The following is a 21,007-nucleotide window of genomic DNA, read 5'->3' on the forward strand; positions in this document are numbered from 1 at the left end:
CACTGCATTGCTTGGAAAAATATTCCCCTTTTTAAAATGTGTAATTTAAGAAGGTAATTATGCTTGTAACAGACGGTACTTCAGTGATCCAGGAGGTTTCTTCATTTATACATTCTGTCTCAACTCTTTCTAGCATTAGTGCATAGTAGTTGTTTCTCATTAAATTGTATTCAAGGTAGGAATGATCATGTGAAAAAGATGTATGTGTGAGCTACTGCTGTCACCTCTTGTAATGACTAGTGTTACCTAATAGAAGCTTCCCTATATACAATAGAAAATATTACACTTTACATTAAAGCTAGGTGGTCCATTTAGTGTTTAGCAAACTCCGTAGTATATTGGTTCATCAACTATGTATGTGCCTGGCACAATGTTAGGTACTGTGGAATCGAATGTAAACAAGAGACCCGTCCCAGCCCTCTGGAGCTGAGAGTCTTAAGAGTAAATCTGCTTGTAGAATCATCTTCATGTTTCAAGAACTTTTAAAACAAACCATGCAATCTTTCTTATGCTTGAAAAAAAGTATAATTGACTTCTTAATTATCTCTATTTTGAAGCTGATTTCCCTTCTCTTCTGAGCAATCAAGTAATGGTTGAAGACTTCCTTGGATAAATGCTACTTTTCTTCTGTGTCTCAAAATTGGGTTTTTTTCCTTTTGCTTCCCTATTTTTCAATAATTCCTCATCTCCCCTTTTCTTGGAAAAGGCATTAATATGGTGAAGTCATCCTCATACAAGTACTGTTGCATGAAAGAGCATTAGGTACACGTGGTTTGGGCTCCAGGGAGCAAACACAGCTTTCTGAGTCTCTCCATCAGTGGTCAGACTCCTCCTCTGGTGATCTTATACCTTTACAGGATTAATCGGTACTAGTTGCTTATAAATGACATGAAAAAATACATTGAATTTTCATGCAGCTTTGGGAAACCAGGACAAAATATTCCAGTGAATCCAAATTATTTCTTCAAAAAATAAATGATTAAAGTGGTACATATGCATCATTACCAGTCCTATCTCACCAAAAGCCTTTACTAAGATACTGTGAAATTCAGAGAATTTAGAATTGATGAGAAGTTAATCCTTCAGTCACTGTAAGAGTCACATTTTAAATCAGCCTTTTAACATTTTTGCTGGCAAGAATTGTTAAAAATAGTAATGCAGTATTTGATTTCATACTTCTAAATGTGCTCATTTAGCATTCATTCCTTGAGACAGACAATTCAAAAAATGTCACAGCATTCTTTTATAGGATAGTGAGCAAAGTGGACATGCTAAGCCATTAATTGCATCAGCCAAACATGTTTAAGGTTGCCATAGACAAGGATTGTGCAATAGAGAATAACAACATCTGGCCTGCTCACAAGACCCAGAACATTTATGGTGTTGTTCAAGCCTGTTTTTTGTGTTTTTTTTGTTAAAAATTTGAGATGTGAAAAGTTTGTTTTAGTTAGATGATATTTTAATACCTGCCAGTGCTTTGGACCTATTAAGATGTCACTTCTCAATACATTTATGTTTTGTTATTCTTTTCTTTTTTTTTACACTCAGTATAAATCAGGAAAAGTTGTGTAACAACCTAGCATTTAGAATTTCCTTTTCATTGTCTTCTTAGGAACTGAATACCCCCATCACAGCAACAAAAGCATTTTATAAGTACCACTTGCTAGACTTTAAGCACCTGCTTAACTTTGAGTATGTCCTGAATATTTGGTATATATAGTCAACAAATAAAGCAAAATATAACATGCATTCCAAATTTCATCTTTTCCTATTAAGGATTTAACAGCTGAACTATATGACAAGATTAGGTAATCCTGGCATATGTTAAAGTCAAATTAATGTAAAACCAACAAAAAAGAAACTATTTCTATTTAAGTAATGTTTTTGATTATTGTAGCTAGGCTTCAGTTATCCTTCAAATGCACACTTACACTGTTACCTGATTGTTTATAATAAAGAATACTGTACCTATGTGTCTTTTGGCTTATTTTTCCCTGCAGACGTCATAGAAGGATTTCTTGCATATGAGTCCTTAAGATGATCTTAAACCATCCTATTTTGAAAATAGGAGGTTTTTGAAATCCAACATCCTATAGAGAAATCAGGTAACAGTTTTGAATTAACCACCTCAGAATAACTGGCATTAAATATAGAACCTTGCAGGGAGGGATAAATTAGGAGGTTGGGATTAACATATACACATTTATATATAAAATAGAAAATATATATATTCATATATAAAATAGAAAAGAATATAGAACTTTGAAGATACTTTGCAGTAATTTTAGAAAGGATATGCATAGAAGCTTTTTTTCTGGATATTAGCAAATATTAAGTGATATTACAGTATATAGGAGAGAATGAACAATTTTATTACTGCATACATCTGTACATTGCTATATATTACCTATTAGAAAGGTACTAAAGAAGGCAACTGAGGAAAATGAAATCCAGGAGGAATATGAACGTATCTAAAACTGTAAATGTTCTATTCCCTCCATTTAAATTTCCTTCCAGTCTATAAATGGAGGGGGTTAAATATGTAAATATTTTGAGAAAACCTAGCCGCCTTAACTTGATCAAAGTTTTCCTTTTTTAATTTTTTTTTAAAGAAATGGAGCCCTTTAGTCAAAAGAAATATTTTGTGGAGCTCCAAAATGTAAACAGATGAAAGACAAGCTATTCTGGTTCGATACAGGTGAGGATTATGAAGCTGTAAGTTTATGGAAAGCAGTGTTTGTGTCTTGCTTGTCTTTGCATCTCCCATGGTTCCTGACCCTGTTCTTGCAACCAAAATTTGGTATTGGCCTTCAACCACTAACTAGTACAGATTTTTAAATGTATCACTGTATAGACATAAAATATTGTCTTTAAACATTAGCCCATCTAAGAGAAGGAATATTTTCATCATCCTAGGAACTTCCACATATTCGTTTATTAGACGATTCTTGTGCATCACCTGCTACCAGGCAGGCACCATAGATGGCAATGACAACACAGTTTCTGCCTTAAAGAAGCTTATCATCTGTGGAGGAAATGAACAAGTAAACCAATAAAGGTCAGTGTGCTATCAGTTGTGACAGGCTGCCAGGGGACCAAGCAATGACACCTCTGTCAGGCCCTGGATGGGTACCCAGGAAAGCTTCTGGGCTGATCCACCTTGCCTTCCTTCCCATCAGTTCCCTTAGCAAGCCTCCCAGACATTTCTAAACCAGCCTAGGTGCCTGATCTCTGTGCTCCCATCATAATTTGTGCTCATCGATGGTCAGTTATCAATTCCTGCACCATACTGTTTTCTTGTCCATCCATCTCTATGAAGCTGGGAGCTTTTTAAGGGCAAGGATTGTATCTATTCGTGTTTAGCATTTTCCAGCTGTTGTTTGTTTAGAAAGGCATTTGGGGTTCACATTATAAAGGCAGAAATGGTATTTGTCTCATTCTCCTTTTTTAAACTCAGCAATTATTTAATTTCTCTTCAAAATAAAAATAATTTCAAGCCTTCAATTACATGTCCAGTGACCATGCTGCAGCTGGTGGTGATGAGAGAAGCATGCTTATGATTTAGTTTGCAAATATTCAGCTGCACAGCAGTAGCAAGGGAAGATAGCTTTGACAGTTAAACTGTTAAAATTGTTTTTATTCTAAGCACTTATTTTCAAAATGTGAATTTGAGCAAAGACAAGATGCATAGGAATTCTGATGTAACAGGTTAACAAGGAGTATAAAAAACGTAACAGTTCTGAAAGTTTATCTCTGTATGATCACTGATGATTCCATTATTTGCATGCATCTGATAAAAATGTTATGTATGGCCTCAGATTTACTCCAGTAATCTGAAAGATGATGTTAAATGGAGTAAATATAATGAAAATTATATTCAGGTTTGTTTTTTTTAAGCCAGAAATTACTCACACCTGCAGTATGTTATTTGGAGATAATGTTTGCAAGTGACAGGCTAAATTTTCTCTAACCTCATCATTTAGAAAGAAGAAAACTAGACATTCTAAAAATAACCCACTGATGTTTAATGAAGATGCCTGTGGAGAGAGGCTCAGGATTAGGGGTAAGAAGACTTTTTCTATCAAGGGGCAGACAGTAAATATTTTCAGCTTTGCAGGCCATGTGGCCTTTGTAACTGTAATAACTACTCAACTCTGACACTGCAGTGCGAAAGCCACCCTAAACAATATGTAAGTGGATGTGCATGGCTGTGTTCCAATGAAACCTTATAGACATTGAAATTTGAATTTCATATAATTTTCACATCATGAGATGATTTTCTTTTGATTTGCTTTCAACCATTTAAAACTGTAAAAACTATTCTTAGCCTGTGGCAGTACAGAAATGAGCTGCGGGTTGGATCTGGCCTGGGGTGGGGTGTCCCAGTTTGCTGAGCCCTGCTCTAGAGGATGAGAAGCTGTCTTGAATGTACCAACCACAACCATACTCCCATCTGAATGCAGGCTCAGGAGACACCCCAAGCCCGACCGCGAGAACCCCTCAGCTAAGCTCAGCCAACCCTTAACACTGTGGGTTGGGCAGGGAGGTGATTATGGTAAGCCACTCTGCTTTGGGGTGGTGTGCTAGATAACTAGCCATAAACGTGTGGAATGTTGATGAAACTTTTTTTTTGCTTCATCCAGAAGCCTCAGGTGGGAGTAGCTTCTCATCACAAAGCACAGGAATGCCTGTTTGGAAGCACCTACAATTTTTTTTTTTTAAAACATCTTTACTGGAGTATAATTGCTTTACAATGGTGTGTTAGTTTCTGCTGTATAACAAAGTGAATCAGCTATACATATACATATATTCCCATATCCCCTCCCTCTTGCGTCTCCCTCCCACCCTCCCTTTCCCACCCCTCTAGGTGGACACAAAGCACCGAGCTGATCTCCCTGTGCTATGCGGCTGCTTCCCACTAGCTAGCTATTTTACACCCGGTAGTATATATAAGTCTATGCCACTCTCTCACTTCTTCCCAGCTTACCCTTCCCCCTCCCCGTGTCCTCAAGTCCATTGTCTATGTCTGTGTCTTTATTCCTGCCTGCCCCTATGTTCTTCAGAACCATTTTTTTTAGATTCCATATATATGTGTTAGCATATGGTATTTGTTTTTCTCTTTTGACTTATTTCACTCTGTATGACAGTCTCTAGATCCATCCACCTCACTACAGATAACTCAATTTCGTTTATTTTTATGGCTGAGTAATATTCCATTCTATATAGGTGCCACATCTTCTTTATCCATTCATCTGTCGATAGACACTTAGGTTGCTTCCTAAGTGCTCAGAGACCCTGTTTTCAGGCTCCTGTCATATTTCAGAGCTGGCCTTTTCTTTCTAAAATAGCCTTCAGGACCGGGACACCTTGCCTTTGTGCCAGTGCGTGGACCCTTGTGGCCTGGGATCTGCCTAGCCAAGAATAGCCAAGCGTTCCTCTCTTAGCCTGTCCTGGCTATTGTAAATAGTGCTGCAATGAACATTGGGGTGCATGTGTCTTTCTGAATTATGGTTTTCTCAGGGTATATGCCCAGTAGTGGGATTGCTGGGTCATATGGTAGCTCTATTTTCAGTTTTTTAAGGAACCTCCATACTGTTCTCTAGTGGCTGTATCAATTTACATTCCCACCAACAGTGCAAGAGGGTTCCCTTTTCTCCACACCCTCTCCAGCATTTGTTATTTGTAGATTTTCTGATGATGACCGTCCTGACCAGTGGAAGCACCTACAATTTATGATATGGTAGCTACTCTGGTTCTGAACAGTACCCCGGCTCCATTTGCTCTGCCAGTGAAACCGCTGTTTAAGAGATCTCTGTTCAAAATAGTTCTCTTTCCCAGACCATGTGGGAAGACTTGCCAGTTTGGTTGCTACAGGTAAAGCATTCAATTCCCACCTCCTATTAACACCAGAGGCGAGCTATGACATTCCCCACCGAGAGTACAGTGCAGGCAGTAAGGCAGCACTGGCCTCTGAGGATACTGCTATTCCCACCACCGCTGTGGTGATCCCAGCCTCTGACCATCTTGTGGCCAAAGAAGAGTCCAGAGAGCCTAGAGCTCTGCTGTTCAGAAAGCACCCCACCTTCCTCTCCAGACTGGGTACCTGAGAATTAACTCTGTGCATCTCTGTTTTAAATTTTCATTGCCCTTCGGAATGGGTGGTGCCTGGCCTGGGCAGAGGATGTGGTCATTTTCCAATTGCTAACAAAGCAGGAAGTGTTCAAGAAAGTGAGGTCCTGGATGGACTTTAAACCCCATTTAAAGGTAGCAAATGTCTGGGACTGGGAAGCAAAGGGCAATGTTGATTGTTGCTGGCACTGGAGAGGTGAATAAGAAATAGAAGGGACACAGGAAACACAGTCACACAGCATCTGAACGTAAGAAGAGAGACAGGTACCTGGATAAGAGAAGAACGCTTGGCTATTCTTGGACAGGCAGATCCCAGGCCACAGGGATCCACACACTGGCACAAAAGGCAAGGTGCCCCAGTCCTGAAGGCTATTTTAGAAAGAAAAGGCCAGCTCTGCAAATATGACAGAAGCCTGAAAACAGGGTCTCTGAGCATGACACTGCTTGAGTTTCCATACTGGCAGACAACTTTTGGTGATCTTAGAAAAATACTGATTTCTCTAAGACTCAGGGTCCCTCATTTTCTGAAGAGAAATAATGCCATCAAAATTACCCGTCACCCCCGCAGATGGTTCTAATCAACATGATGGTGAAGTACAGGTGCGTATGTGTATTTTAATATGATATATTACCATAATAAATAGTAATAAATTTTTGTGCAGATATTTGATGTTAATATATCCTGCTCCTTATTAGATTTTCAAAGGCAACCGGTGTAAAATCTTATTAGTGGACAGTGGTCCCCAACTGAGGACAGCATATGACACAAGTTGCAATTATATATAAGAGAGGAAAACAAACAGAAAATCTCACTACTCATAACGATCTTTTCTGGTTGTTTTCCTTAGCTCTCTGTTGTTGTTTTCCTGCTGCATATACTCCTGGGCCCTTTTAAGCCCAAACTACAAATAGCTCATGAAAATCAGTATCTGTGCTCAGCGAATACACCTTAAGAAAGGCTACATGCATTTCAATATTACTAGGGTAAAGCTACGAAGAGAAAAGATCTATTTAGTTTGCTGCAGTACATAATAATAAAAAAAGCTTATCTCCGATGCATTAGAATAGTACAAACGATTATTTATACATGTTAAGGATAATAGGGAAAGTTAGAAGATGAGATCAACTCACCTAATTAGTAAACATGTCAAGTATTCTCACTAAAATGTTTTGCAAATATTAACTGTAAACTCAATAAAGGCAGTATTTTGATCAGTTTTTTTTCCTATAGTGAGGCAAGTCTGCTAAACAAATGAAAGTTCAGCCTATCTCCAAATAAACTGCTATCTGAATACAGGTCCTATGTATGTACCATTCAACAGCATCTGTAGTCATGATTAGAACACTCACTTTCATAGTTAAAGAAAGCTAGAAACTGAGGGAGTGATGATGATAAGAACACTAAAATTTCCATGTCAATTAGTTACACAAAGGAAATCAGGACTACTTGCCAATATCCATATTAATTATATTTTCCAATTCTAGAAAAAGAAACAGGAAGTTGTAAATCAACAATCATTTGAAAGATCCCAAATTGAGACTTTTTAAACCAAGACTGAGAACCTAGAAGCCATAAAAGAAGTGTCAGATATGTTCAAATATTCAAAAATTGAAAGCTTGCATGGCAAGAAATACCATAAAAAGGTAAATAGACCAATTTTAGAAGTGGAAAAAAAAATAAAAACGACATAGGGTTAATTTTTATAATAGTCACCAGAGTTTTACACACTGAGTAGAAAAAAGGAGCCTAATGGAAAAACAGACAAAAGACACGACGAGGCAATTCACAGAAGAGTAAATCAAGCATATGAAAAGGTGCTCAAATTTACCAGCATTCAGGGAAACGCTAATAAATGTAACAACTAGCAGTACATAGCTATCAGAAAGGCAAGAGTTAAAAAAGAACAGTAGCTCCTACTGCTGGCAAAAACGCCAGGAAAAGAAATTCTCCCTTGTTACTGATGGATGTGTGAAGTGATACAGCCTTTTGAGGGGAAAGGAATATAACGGTATCTATTTAAAGGAAACATGTATCTATAGATCTCCCTCCACCCAACAATCCCATTCCTGAGAATCCATCCCAAGGCCAGAGAACCAGCAGTAAACACTACCTAGGGACACACCACAAGGACGTTTGCTGCAGCTTTGCTCATAGTGGCAGAAAACCAGATACCAACAGTGGAATGATTAAATATGATGGTACGTTCGCATCATGAGATGCTCTGCAGCCACTGAAGCAATGAATTCGAGCTACACAAGTGACTCAGGGACCTTCTACACAGTACTGGTGTGTAAAAAAGCAGTATACTGACGTGTATAATACACCCACGTTTTTATGTAACAGTGACAGTTGCAAAATGTGTATATATGTGTATCTATAGAAAATTACACAAACATAAAAAAAAGAAGAATCCCTGCTGACATACATGGAAGACGGTGGGGGAACCACAAAAAGGACCAAAAGGGGAAAGCCCAAAAAAAACCACCCCTCCATATATACGATATGATTACACTGCTGTATTTATATAAAATTATATACATGTGCATACAGAAAGTTTTTTTAAAATTTAGCCTTTACTGAAGCACCTACTGGGTTCGAAACTAGGTACTTAAAAGTGATAGCTGCTGATTTAGCATCAACATTCTACTGCGGCAAGAGCATCATTTTTGGAGACAGAAGATTTAGCTTCAAATCCTAACTCTGCCTCTAATAGTAAGACCTGTTATTTATGTCACTTCTCTCTTTCCTCATCCAAAAACAGGGACAATACTTGCCATGCCATGTTTTGAGGTTCAAAGGAATTAGCACATAGGAAGGTACCTTCTAAATTGTGTTCTGAAGTAACACAATTAGGGTTGGTTTAAATAAAATCTGTCATTTAACACATTCTAAAACTCAAGGCTTAATATACAAAAGCTTTATTCTCATGGCCCAGTGACAGTGCATCCACTGGTAAAAGTAAAGTTCACGTTCAAACTGCACTGGCCTCATCATGTTCATGTACATGGATCACACTGCTTACTAGATTTAAGTCCAAGAGCTGTGTGATCTTGAGCAAGCAGCTTAACCTCTGCAAGCCTGCTTCTGTATCTATAAAATAATAATTGTTGTGCATACATTATGGAATTGTGAAGAGCAAGTATGTATGCACAATTGTTTTGAAAATTATAAAGTGCTAGAAAATCTGTATCATCTGGTCATGTTTTTATATTATGTACCTCCAGTAAGGAAGTATACGTTTTGGGCCTCAGAAACAGAAAAGACGGTAAGAAACTCCAGGAGGGGAAATCTCACTATAAATAAGTGCTATGTATATGGAAATAAAGATTCATTAGTAAAAATGTATTTCTTCCTATAAGCTGAAATAGAAAGCAAAGGAAAAAGCATATCCTGTCTACTGTTTTCAATCTGTAATAGGATTTCAGTTTGTAATAAGAAAAATATTTTTGAAAGGGTCATCTGTGCATGGTAAAAATTCAAGCAGTACAAACGATTATTTTGATAAAAGATATTGTCTCCCAACCACTGAAGTTCCTATTCTTCTACCCCATGCTACCAGCGCCCCAAGTTTCCTTTGCAACTTCCAATTTTGTATATAAGCATGCATGTGCGTATAATTATAGCTTTCATATACTTTTTGGTAACATTACTTATGACCCTTTGTATTTCCCTATTCATAACTAAGTAACTATAGTCCACTTACAATTTTTGGCCAATATCGTCATTGATGGACACCTCTTTTGAGGACCATCTTGTTGTCTCCTTTTTCTCCAGTCATTTGGATTAACTACTCCTGAAGCAAAACATCTATTTTATAGTTTTCCTTCTTTCCTTTTCCTTTTCTGATCGCTTTCTAGCAAGGCTTGGTAGTACTCTAGGGCTGCTGGTTGAGGAGCTGAAGCAAATCCCCCTGGGCTTCCTCCCTGAAGTGGGCCGTTCCTGAGTGATTTTCCTGCCATTAAATCCTACCGACTCGTTTATTCAATCCCTCCAAATCCCACTCTTCAAGTGGAAGCCTGGGAATGGTTGTAAAACCAAAGAGTTGAAGGAGCTTGAGTTACTGATATACCCGCCATTACAGAGTAGTGTAATAAAGGTCGGGGCAGTTGCTCATTCATTGTCATGAATACTGCTGGTTTCCTGGCTGAAGTACCTCGCACTCTCTGATTCTTCCTACACTTGCTCTGCAATGTCATAGAAAACTACATTCCCTGTTGGCCTCATTTCTTCTCTGTTCAGCGAGAACTCTAGCTTCTATTCCTGAGAGTAAAGCATCCTAACTTCCGCCACTTATTCCACTAAATGCATCTGAGCTCAAGCTTGCAATTTATCTTTCCTCCTCTATGGCTGGTGGAGCCCTGAGATACACTGTCACCTGCGTGCAGACTGCCATTTCAGGCTCCTGGTTTCCAGGCCAAACCTTTAAGGCCCAACTCATCAATCCCTTTACACACAGTATTACTGAGGATATAGGCCTGGCTGGATATAACAGACACCTTACTAGCCATGGCAGACACAAGAAATTCCATCTCTCTTTGATGTAGTAGTCCAAAACCAGGAGGTCCCTAGTCCGAAACAGGTTAAGATAGTACCTCTGCCCCCCAAGGCCATCCAAGGACACAGGTTCTTTCTCTCTTGTTCTGGCTTTCCCAGTGAATTACCTTCATTTGGTCTACAGATGATGTGCTGCTTTGTCCACATTCCACGCAGCAGGATGGAGGAGGAGAAATGGGCTGCCTGTCTCCTGCTTCAGGGCACCGTCTGGAAGTTGCCCACATCTTCTCTGTACATAGCCCATTGGCTGTAACTTACATGGCCACACCCAACTGCAAGGGCAGCTGAAAAATAGTCTTTAAAATTTTTTTAAACTGAAATAAAAAATATATACTGAAAAGTACAAAAATCATACACGCATAGCTTGCTGAACTTTCATGAACAGAACACACATGCATAACCAGCATCCAGGACAAAACAAGAGCATCACCAGAACCCCTGAAGCTTCCTCATGCCTCCTTCTAGGCTCTATCCCCACCCAAAGGGAAACCACTCCTCTGTGTTCTAACAATAATAGTTTCACCTGCTTCTGTACTTTATACAAATTGAATCATCCACACATCATTTGTATGTGGATTCTTTCGCATGACATTATGTGAGAATCGGCTGTATTGCTGGGTGGGTACATTCCCAACCAAAACTTCTATTATTATGAAAGAAGGAAAAAAGTTATCAGGGGACTATTAGCAGGCTACTAGCTACTAGCCATCTTTCTCACTGACTTCAATGTCTTTCTAATTTTTCCTTTTCCTACAGCCTCTTATCAACTCCCCCACTCCATATTAGCAGATGACTTCTCTCTGCTCCTTTCCCCAAGTCTACAATAGCAGATGACTTTGCTGGAAAACGCAAGCTATGAATGCCTTCACATTATTACTGCAAATATACCATATCTACACTTACTATATCTCCCTTCCTCTAGACTCAAATCAACTAGCATAACATCACTTCGTCATGTAGTTAGAACAGTCACAGGGCCTGCTCAAATTCAAGGGGGCAGAAAAATAAAATCTAGTTCTTAATGGGCCACATCACATAAGAGCATGTGGGATGGGAGATTTTGTTGTGGCCATCTTTGGACAGTGCAGTCTACCACACCTACCTTGAAAGCTTTTGCAGAGTTATTTAAAACCATAGTAATCATATACAGAACTGTGAGAAATAATAATAAATTGTTGTTTTCAAGCCACTAAATTTTGGGGTGATTTGTTGCACAGAAACAACTATAGTTAGGTGTATCAGTTACCTACTGTTTAAGAATGCTGCATAACAAACCATCCCACAACTCTGTGGCTTACAATCATAACTATTCTCGCCCACAAGTCTACAGGTCAGCTGGGTGGTTCTGCCAGTCTGGACCAGATCAAATGCACCTGCAGTCAGCTGGCAGGCTGGCTGGGGCATAGCTAGTCTAGCACAGCCTCACTCACGTATCTGGCTGTTTACTGGCTATTGGCTGGTACAACAGAGGTGACTGGGCCATATGTCTCATTATCCTGCAGGCTGTGCTGGTCTGGGTTTGTTACCATGGCAGCTGTGTAGCATTCTAAACGGACTAGCCGAAGTGTTCAAAACCTTTGGAAGTCTGTCTACTCAGAGCTGCCATGTTATTATTTCCTCTGTATTCTATTGGCCAAAACAAGTCACAGGGCCAGTCCTCCAGATTTAAGGGGTAAATAAACTCAACCTCTCCATGGGAGGAACAGCAAAGTCACATGACAAGAGTCATAAATATATGCAGGGATAAAAAAGTTGGGGACATATTGCAATAAATCTACCCTAAATATATAAAAACCTTATTGTTTTCTATAATATATATTATGTATATAATATATATATATAAATAAATTCAATTCCTTTTCTTTTAATTCAGCTCTCACTGGCCTATTACTTTCCCTCCTTTCCTAATCCTCGTGTTCCATTTGAAGAAGGATAAGCTGGGGTTTTTTGTTTTCTTTTTACTACAAAAGTTAACTTATACTCTAGGGATTCAATAAAGCTCCCAACACCATAAGTAAGAAAACAAGCTAACAGTTAATAACAAATGGAAATGAATTCCTCTGCATCCGGTGCGGAGCAACTAAAGAATAGAATAAGTGACTCAGACAACTCAAAGGTCAATAACTGGACTTTAATGAATAATTCTGGTAGGAGCATTTTTGCACAGATATGCAGGTATAAAACATAAAAAATGAACATAAAGATTCCTTCTCTCCTTAAGTACATCTTAGAACAGCCATGACTAAGTTTAACTTGATATATATTTCAGAGCTTAAAACCCAAGAAACTAACAAATTTTTGCACAGTTTAACTTGAGGCACATGCATTTATTGTCCTAACACTGGAAATACTTTCTTGACATTTGATTTGATACTCTTATTGGTAAGCTTTGCCTTTTAAAAGTTTTCCTAGGAGAAAATACAAGAAAAAAGTATCTATCCAGATTACCCATCACTCTTTGAACATTACTTAGGAATAACACAATCTTAAAATAGCTCAATTTTGAAAAACACTGACAAAATGCTGGAGTGTTATTCTTACATTCAGGATCTCTTTTTTAAAAAGAAATGAGTATAAAAAAGTAATTTTGTCCTGACATTGGTGGGATGAGGTACATTTGTACTGTTCACAAATTCAACACACAAGAGTGTCTGTTTTAAATGAGATCAACACTAATAGGTAACAAGAAGTAGAGAAGCCAACTTCAGGAGATGCACTCATTCCAGGGTACTTGGTTAATCCCTCTCGGGTTTTACCAGCACATCTCTGAAAGGAGATGCACATCCTAATCTCACAGCTATTTAACAATGATCACTTTCCTTATACAGAGAAAATATGCTTAACTCTTTGACAGCTCCAGTCTTAAGTGCAAAGAAAAGGTAATTACGAGAACCCAGTTCTAGGTGCCCCAACTACATTTTATCATCACAAGTAGCTCTCAGTGTTTCTTAACAGGGGGATTATTGGCATTGCGTGTAACATAGTGCTTAGTTGTGGAGGACCATTCCAGACACCTAGCATTCCCGTCCCATTCACTAAAAACCAGCAGTTTTCAAGGTCGCCGTGACAAGCAAAAACATACCCATATGTTTCCAACTGCCCCTTGATGAGAATCACTGAGTTAGATGATTCAAGATTAATATCTATTAACTTCGTGACTTCCACAGAAAGCAACTGCTTCATTACCTTCAGTAACAATGACTGAAGAGAAACATTTTGTTTAAAAAAACATTGTAATTAAATATTACTTTGGAAAGATAAGCTGATTTCTTCAAATCCACAGTGATCTGAAAGGATTAGATGCACAATGTGCAATACTTATTTGTCCCCAAATGCACACATACAGTCACAGGAAAATGACTGTTTACCTTCTACTGGCAAACCTTACCCCATTTATCTTTAGTATAAAAATATGTCCATCCACTACAATACGATAAAAAATGTGTAGGACTTCTTGATAAATTCGCTCACACTGATGTTCCTGGAAACTGCTGTTGTCTTTGCTCCAAAACTTGCTGATTTAATAACTGTTGCTGTTTCTGTAAAAACTGCACCACTTCTGGACTTCTTAGTAATGACTTAAAAAGGAAAAATAAAAAATATATTTATTAATAGCATTATTTTTATGGGATTAGATCATATTCATGCTATAAAATTACTCTTCTGTATCCTTACACAAGATACAATATGCTTACGAAACGAAACATGCCTAAATTGAATTCACTTCTGCATCTGATGTACTGCAATTAAACTGCAAACTAATAATAATAAAATTTGATGTCATACATCAAATACTAAAACCTAAAACTCACGGGTGAAGCCTGATCTTACTGGTGATTTTGCACACAAAAGAAATGCTTTTATGATATGCCAGCATGTATATACCCTTTACGAAACATAAGAGCCAAGAACAGCACTGGATTACAGCAAGAAAAAAAAAGGAAATGAAAAGGCATACCATGTGAACATGGTTAAATGCCAGTTTAGAAACACATACATGTATGACTAGTACTGGAACCCAAGCTCCTCCCACTAGTTTACTAAGTCTTTCTGAGAAATTAAAAATGGTGTGTGTCTGTGTGTATAGGTATGTGTGTGTATATATAGGTATACATGTATAATAAAGGTAATATTAGCACATTACCAAAATTTCAGAAAAGAAATACAACTGCTCTGAAACAACCAAAACAGTTTTATACACTCACCATTTTTAAATATAGTTATATGACAAATATAATAGACTATGGCTAATATGTTTTTATTAAAATATAAATTGATGAAGGTAAAAAAACCTTGAACCTAATAAAGTGAACAAGATAAACCAAATAAGGTGGAAACATTATCATTAAATACTGATTTTTAAAATTTAATATTATAGCATATTATATTTCCTATTTATTACTTTTCTTTAAAATTTATTTATAAAGACTGCCCAACCTTTATTAAGTAAATGTACTAAAGTCTACTTAGCTGTTATGAGACTGTTGGACATTGAGGTTGTTTAAACTACCATTTTACTGTTTGTGATAAATACATTTCTGGCAAATATCCTTATGCTTAATTTATCTATATTTAGGATTTGTTTCCTGAGAATGTCTTCACAGTAAGTATGATTTCTGAGTGAAGGGATGACCATTTTAAGGACTCCTGATACAGACCGCCCAGCTGCTTTCTAAAGTGCTGTACTAATACAAGATGCCATCAGCAGAATGAGTCCTTTCATGGAACCCTCAACATCACTGTGTGTTATCATTTAAATAATTTTCACTTATTGTACTGTTTATTGTGTGACTTTTACTGATATGAAATATCTTTCCATATCATATAAGGGAAGCATTCTGCTTTTTTCTGTTTATATTTTTTGCAATGTATTGAGGTCAAAATTTTTTCCTCACCTATCTGTGTGATAAAAATGTCAACCATACCAACCACAGTCTTTTACATATTTGTTGCAAATGTTTTTCCTATATGTTATTTTCAAGTTTGCATTTTTATTTTTACCACCATTTTTAACTACAATATTCATTTTTATGTAGTGAAATTATATTTTCTTTGTAATTTTGTCTTTATGAGATTCCAACGTGTACTGGCAAGAGGCACAATTCTATTCTGATGACCAGTTTAACAAATTTTAAGATCTCAAAAGCTAAATAGTTCCATTTATAACAAACAACTTTTGTTAGATTTGTAACTACTTTACAAACAGATATTTACCAGTCTTTTCTGATTTAACACTTGTTCTAAAAGAGTAGGTCTTGCAGGTCGATCCCCAAAAGATCCTGTTCTCTGTTTAACAATGGAGAGTATATTATCTGCACTTTCCTGGGATCAAAGATAAAAATGCAAATAGGATTAAATATTGATATAATAATCCATGATTAGAGGCATTTCAAAGATGTAATGAACAGGTCTTTGCTTCTCTTCCTTCTCGCCCAGTTCCTGGGAGCCTTTGAGAAAGTCCCTCTTTAAGTCATTAGGCAAAGTGTTGGCAGTTAATTTTATGTAACATGCCCCACTCCCTCTCCCTCCAGGACTTCCAACCTGGGATCTTCTGCCTCCAGAAGGTCTCAAAAATCAATAATGGGGCAGGGTACGGGAAGGGGGCCTATTTTAACATTTGTGAGCGATTTTCAATATTACAAAAAAGTGCCAAGTGTAAACTGAACATCCTCCTCAGATAAAGCTATCCAGGCCAAACCAAAGTTTGCCTGCCTTTGAATACATGAACTCAAAGGCCATTCATGTAGTGCTAATGAAACACTCTTGATAGTTGTTTGCCCAACAAAACAACAACAAACAAATTAACAACAGCAAAAGAATGGGGAAGGGGAGTAAAATATTGCTCAAAGAAGCAACTGATACACAAAGATTTCAAACTTTGGAAGTCACCAGGAGAAAAATGACAAACTGGCTTTGAAAAGACTGGAAAGCACTGGTACAAGTAATCTCCTGCCACTGGTGTAGACAAAACAGGCAAGTCCTAAAATGACACCATACTCTTTTTTTTTTGTTTTGTTTTGTTTTTTTTGTACGTGGGCCTCTCACTGTTATGGCCTCTCCCGTTGCGGAGCACAGGCTCCGGATGCGCAGGCTCAGCAGCCATGGCTCACGGGCCCAGCCACTCCCGGGCATGTGGGATCCTCCCAGACCGGGGCCCGAACCCGCGTCCCCTGCATCGGCAGGCGGACTCTCAACCACTGCGCCACCAGGGAAGCCCGACACCATACTCTTTGAGACATCATTCCTCAAACAAAATCAGCAGTGCTTACTACCAACTATGTATCCCCACTGACCTGATAAAATCTTAAATACAATTTTCCTGGCTAACAAAATGTTAGTTCACTGAAACATTCTGACTCTTATAAAACCATGATACAATACTGACCACATCCAAAAATTCTGACCAAATATAAAGTCACATAAGCCATGCCACGTATGAATTCACTCTTATTCTGCTCTTCATTTTGGTTATTATTGAAGCTTTTTTTTTCTCTTGACCTTCTTTCTAATGTCCTCTGAGTTGTCTATTAAAATACTCCCTTTCTTTATCTCTTTCACTATGAGAAGTTTATCAATCTGATGTTAAAAAAAATGTTCAATCCCTTAACATTTTAAGCCTCACAACATAAAAAACTGTAAAAAGAGGAATCTAATACCCAGAGAAAACAAAAATAATTTTTTCCTTCCTCTCTCCCCATAGGATTAACTACTTATGGGACTGTGCTTCATTTTTATTGCACAAGAAATGGGATGCCGAAATTGATGGTGGAATACCCTGCATTCTCACAACCTCACACACAGCACTGTGTACATTCTGAATGTTAGTAACACAAAATCACAGAAGCTTGTAGTGAAAATAAACTTGCGTCATCTAGTTCAAACTTCTACAAGTGTTGGAATTCCCTTTTCAAAAATTTTCAACACTAAGGAGTTACCAACTTTTGAGGCATCCTATTTGGTTTTGAATATCTAACATGTAGGGAGCGTTTACTTAGGTTGAGCTGAAACACATAACCCCTGTGATTTTCACCTAAGAGTCCTAGTTATTTCAGAACTATGCAAAATAAGTCTACTGCTTCTTCCAAATGATAGCCTTTTAGATATCTAATGATAATGATCAATCCCACAGGTCAGTTCTTTCATCCCTGGTTCCTTTATGTGTCTCTCATACAGCATAATTTTTAGATACATCGACTAAATATTATACACATTTGTTTCTCATTTAACCTTGATTTGTGTAAGAAATACTGATTTTTAAATATCTTAATTTCTAATCTTGCTGCTCACAGTATGGCAGAAGACCCCATCACCACCTACCAGTCCTACTATAATCATCTCCTAAAACATCTCTAAATCTATAGGCTCTTGACTTTAATCCACCCCATCAGAGTAGGAGCCCCTGTTACTTCCTAACTAAGAACTTTCTTTTGAAGACTCCGAATTCAAAATCCATTGCCTGGCATTCAACATCATACAAAAATTGGCTTCAAACTCTTAAATTTATCTTTTGTGAATTTTCCACATAAATATCCTGCTTTAGCTAGAATGGTCCCCTTGCTGCCTTCCCAAAAGTGCCTTCTGTATTCCCACTTCCCTACCTTTACTAAAATGTATTCTCTTTCTTTTCATCACCAAAATTCTAGGGAAGCAGTATAGTGTGGGGATAAGAATGAAGGCTCTAGAACCAGATTGCTTGGGTTTGAGTACCTGCTGGCTGCAAGACCTAGGCCAAGTTACTTAACCTCTCTGTGCCTCAGTTCCACGTATGTAAAATATAGTACTTATCTCATTGCTGAAGGGTGTGAGGCTCCATTTACAGTTTAGCACAGTGCCTGGCACATTAAGAAACTTAGCTGATTAAGCACATACTATTAGCCGTCCTTTCTGGCTTATACTGAGTTGTATTTTCTTTGCGAAGCCTTTCTAGAATATCTCAGCCTACAATGATCTATCCTCTCCACTACTAAAGCACCACTGTACAGTTGGCCCTTAATGTATCCTGCCTGTCCCTGTTAGTAATTTTCTTTACACTCAGTTCAACAAAGACTTACAGCTTTTGATTCCTCAGAACTGGTAAAGTGTCCCATACTGTAAGATAAATGGCTATTATTTGTTGCTTATAGCAATTAATTCTCTTCCCTAAGAAAATCATGCAAATTATTTTAGAATAGGAAAATTATTAAGGTTCTTTTGGGGGGGGTGGAGGGAGAGATTCGAATTCAGTATCTATTTGCCTTTTGTACATTTCCCTCAAACTGTAGATGTAAATGCTGGGCAATTAAAAAAAGAAAGTTGCTACAGGTAAAATACTTCCTTCTTGAAAAGAAGTATTATTATCTCCTCTCTCTGTAAAGAATTCTGAAGTGAATGGGTACGTTTGGGACAGAGGGACAAATGACTATTTCATTCTGTAGTAAGTGGCTTATTTACTGATAATTGGGATACTAAGAACAAAATCAACTGAGAACAGGACACTGAGAACACAGGAGTACTAAGAACAGAGAACTGAGAATAGGTTTAACTGAGAAAATAACACTAAGAACACTAAAAGCGTACTCTTAATAGGGGTACTGAGAACAGGGTACTAAGAATAAGTATACTAAGAAAAGGATACCGAGAATACGGTAGTGAAAACAGGAAGAGATTATCTTCTCCCAAGTACCAATTTCACGCAGGTTCCTAAGTCCCTTTGCCTGCTCCTCTAGTGATGAGTGAGGTCAATCATTTACTATCTGCCCTTCCAGCCCATATCCCAGATCTCCGAAACGACAGCTTTGCTGACATGTCACATCATTTTCATTGAGATTTATTCATCTCTCAAAAGGATGCACCAGAACCGTTCAGGCTTTGCATATGTTTGTATAAACTGTAGTTGAGGGCAAGCACTCATTAACTCTCAGCCACAAGTCCAGCCACAGCAACCTGGCCCATTTGGGAGGCGGTAGGCAGGCGCTGGAGATGCGGTCTGCGGCCAGAGTGGGGTTTCTTTTTCCACCTCCCACTCCCCCAGACCCCAGCCGATACCTCAAGTTTGACATTTCCTGCGCTGCCAGCCTGGGCGGCCCCACCGCAGTTCAGGGCCTGGTCGCTTTTCTTCTTCTTGTACTTATCCTTGTACATCTTGTTGCGGTGTTTCTTGCACATCCACGGCTTGCGCTGCTTGGCCACCTGGCTCGTGGTCTCGCTGCAGCCCTCGTAGGTGCAGGTCTTGCTCATGCTGCCCCCACCGCTGCCCCGTCTCCGGGCTCCACCGCTGCCGCCCTCTCCCCCAGAGTGGGTCTCCTCGTCCTCCAGATCCTCCAAACTAGCCGTGCTCTCGCCTCCCCCCGGGGGGTCCGAAGTGTCCAGCAGGTCTGTCTCGTCTTCCCCCGCCTCCTCCTCGCCATCCCCAGCCACTTCGCACAGGTACCGAACGGGCTTGCCCGCCCCTGCGCTGCCCCCCAGGGCCGGAACCTGCCGCAGGACGCCCTCGGCCGCAGCCTCGTCCGGCCCGCCACAGGGGCGCATCACCAGCAGGGTGAACTGCGAGGCCGCGGCTGGGACGGGGGCTGGAGGCCGGGCCTGGCCGGGGGCAGGGGCGGGGGCCCCGGGGCGGAGCGCACCGCTAGCGGCGCCCAGCCCCGCGCCCTCGGCGACAGCCTGCACCTCCGTGCTGCTGAGACCTGGCGGGGGTCCACGACCCCAACCCTTCAGCACCTGCCGGGCCCAACTGCACTTGGCAAACCAACGACCCGGCACCAGCGAGAGGAAAAGTAGCTGGCTCAGCGACGGCACCCCGACTGCGCCTGCGCGGCTGCAGCCCGCGCTTGAGCGTCTCTACGTTCTGTCCCTTTCAGGGAACCCGGCGTCTCCGAGGGGCGGAGCTGAGCGGCCGCCGGAGGGTCTGACTGCGCATGTGCTGTGGGCTCTGGCGGGAGATGCTGCGCCGCGCGGTCACCGCCGGCGCCCGCCGGTTTGCTGAGCGCGCTTGAGGTCTTGAGGTGCTTGACGGGACAGTGCTTTTGCCTGGAACCTACTCTGCCTAAAACGTTTCAAAGCACTTTTGTACTGGAACTCCACAATGTAAATTCAGATTGTTCCTGAGCAATCTCATGTGGCGTCAGGACGCTCATTAAAATACTTCTGACTGAAAAGCTGACTGAAAAGCTGACTGAAAAGGGAGATGTGATGCTGGGATGTGGCAGTGTCACAACCGGGCCCCAGTAGTTAGCAGTCAAGGAAGGCAGAGGCAGCCTATTTGAAAATAGTACCGTGGAGGAGTGGACCAGACCGGGGGCCAAGGAGTATTTGTGTGGAGAACTAAATGATTTACTCCTGAAACCT

At 39.6% G+C, this 21,007-nt stretch overlaps 1 protein-coding gene across 1 annotated transcript; it reads right to left on the reverse strand.

The window, feature by feature from the left end:
* Positions 1 to 14,151: 14,151 nt before the first annotated feature.
* On the reverse strand, positions 14,152 to 20,314 carry RFXAP (regulatory factor X associated protein; the record flags this gene model as incomplete). Its single annotated transcript, XM_079721957.1, has 3 exons — positions 19,709 to 20,314; positions 15,899 to 16,006; positions 14,152 to 14,262 (listed from the first exon to the last, which is right to left on the reverse strand). Exons 1-3 carry the CDS (start codon positions 20,189 to 20,191, stop codon positions 14,152 to 14,154), a joined length of 702 nt encoding a protein of 233 aa, XP_079578083.1. The 5' UTR covers positions 20,192 to 20,314.
* Between the last annotated feature and the right edge of the window lie 693 nt (positions 20,315 to 21,007).

This window comes from Hyperoodon ampullatus, assembly GCF_949752795.1.
Source record: "Hyperoodon ampullatus genome assembly, chromosome: 16".
Classification (NCBI taxonomy): domain Eukaryota; kingdom Metazoa; phylum Chordata; class Mammalia; order Artiodactyla; family Ziphiidae; genus Hyperoodon; species Hyperoodon ampullatus.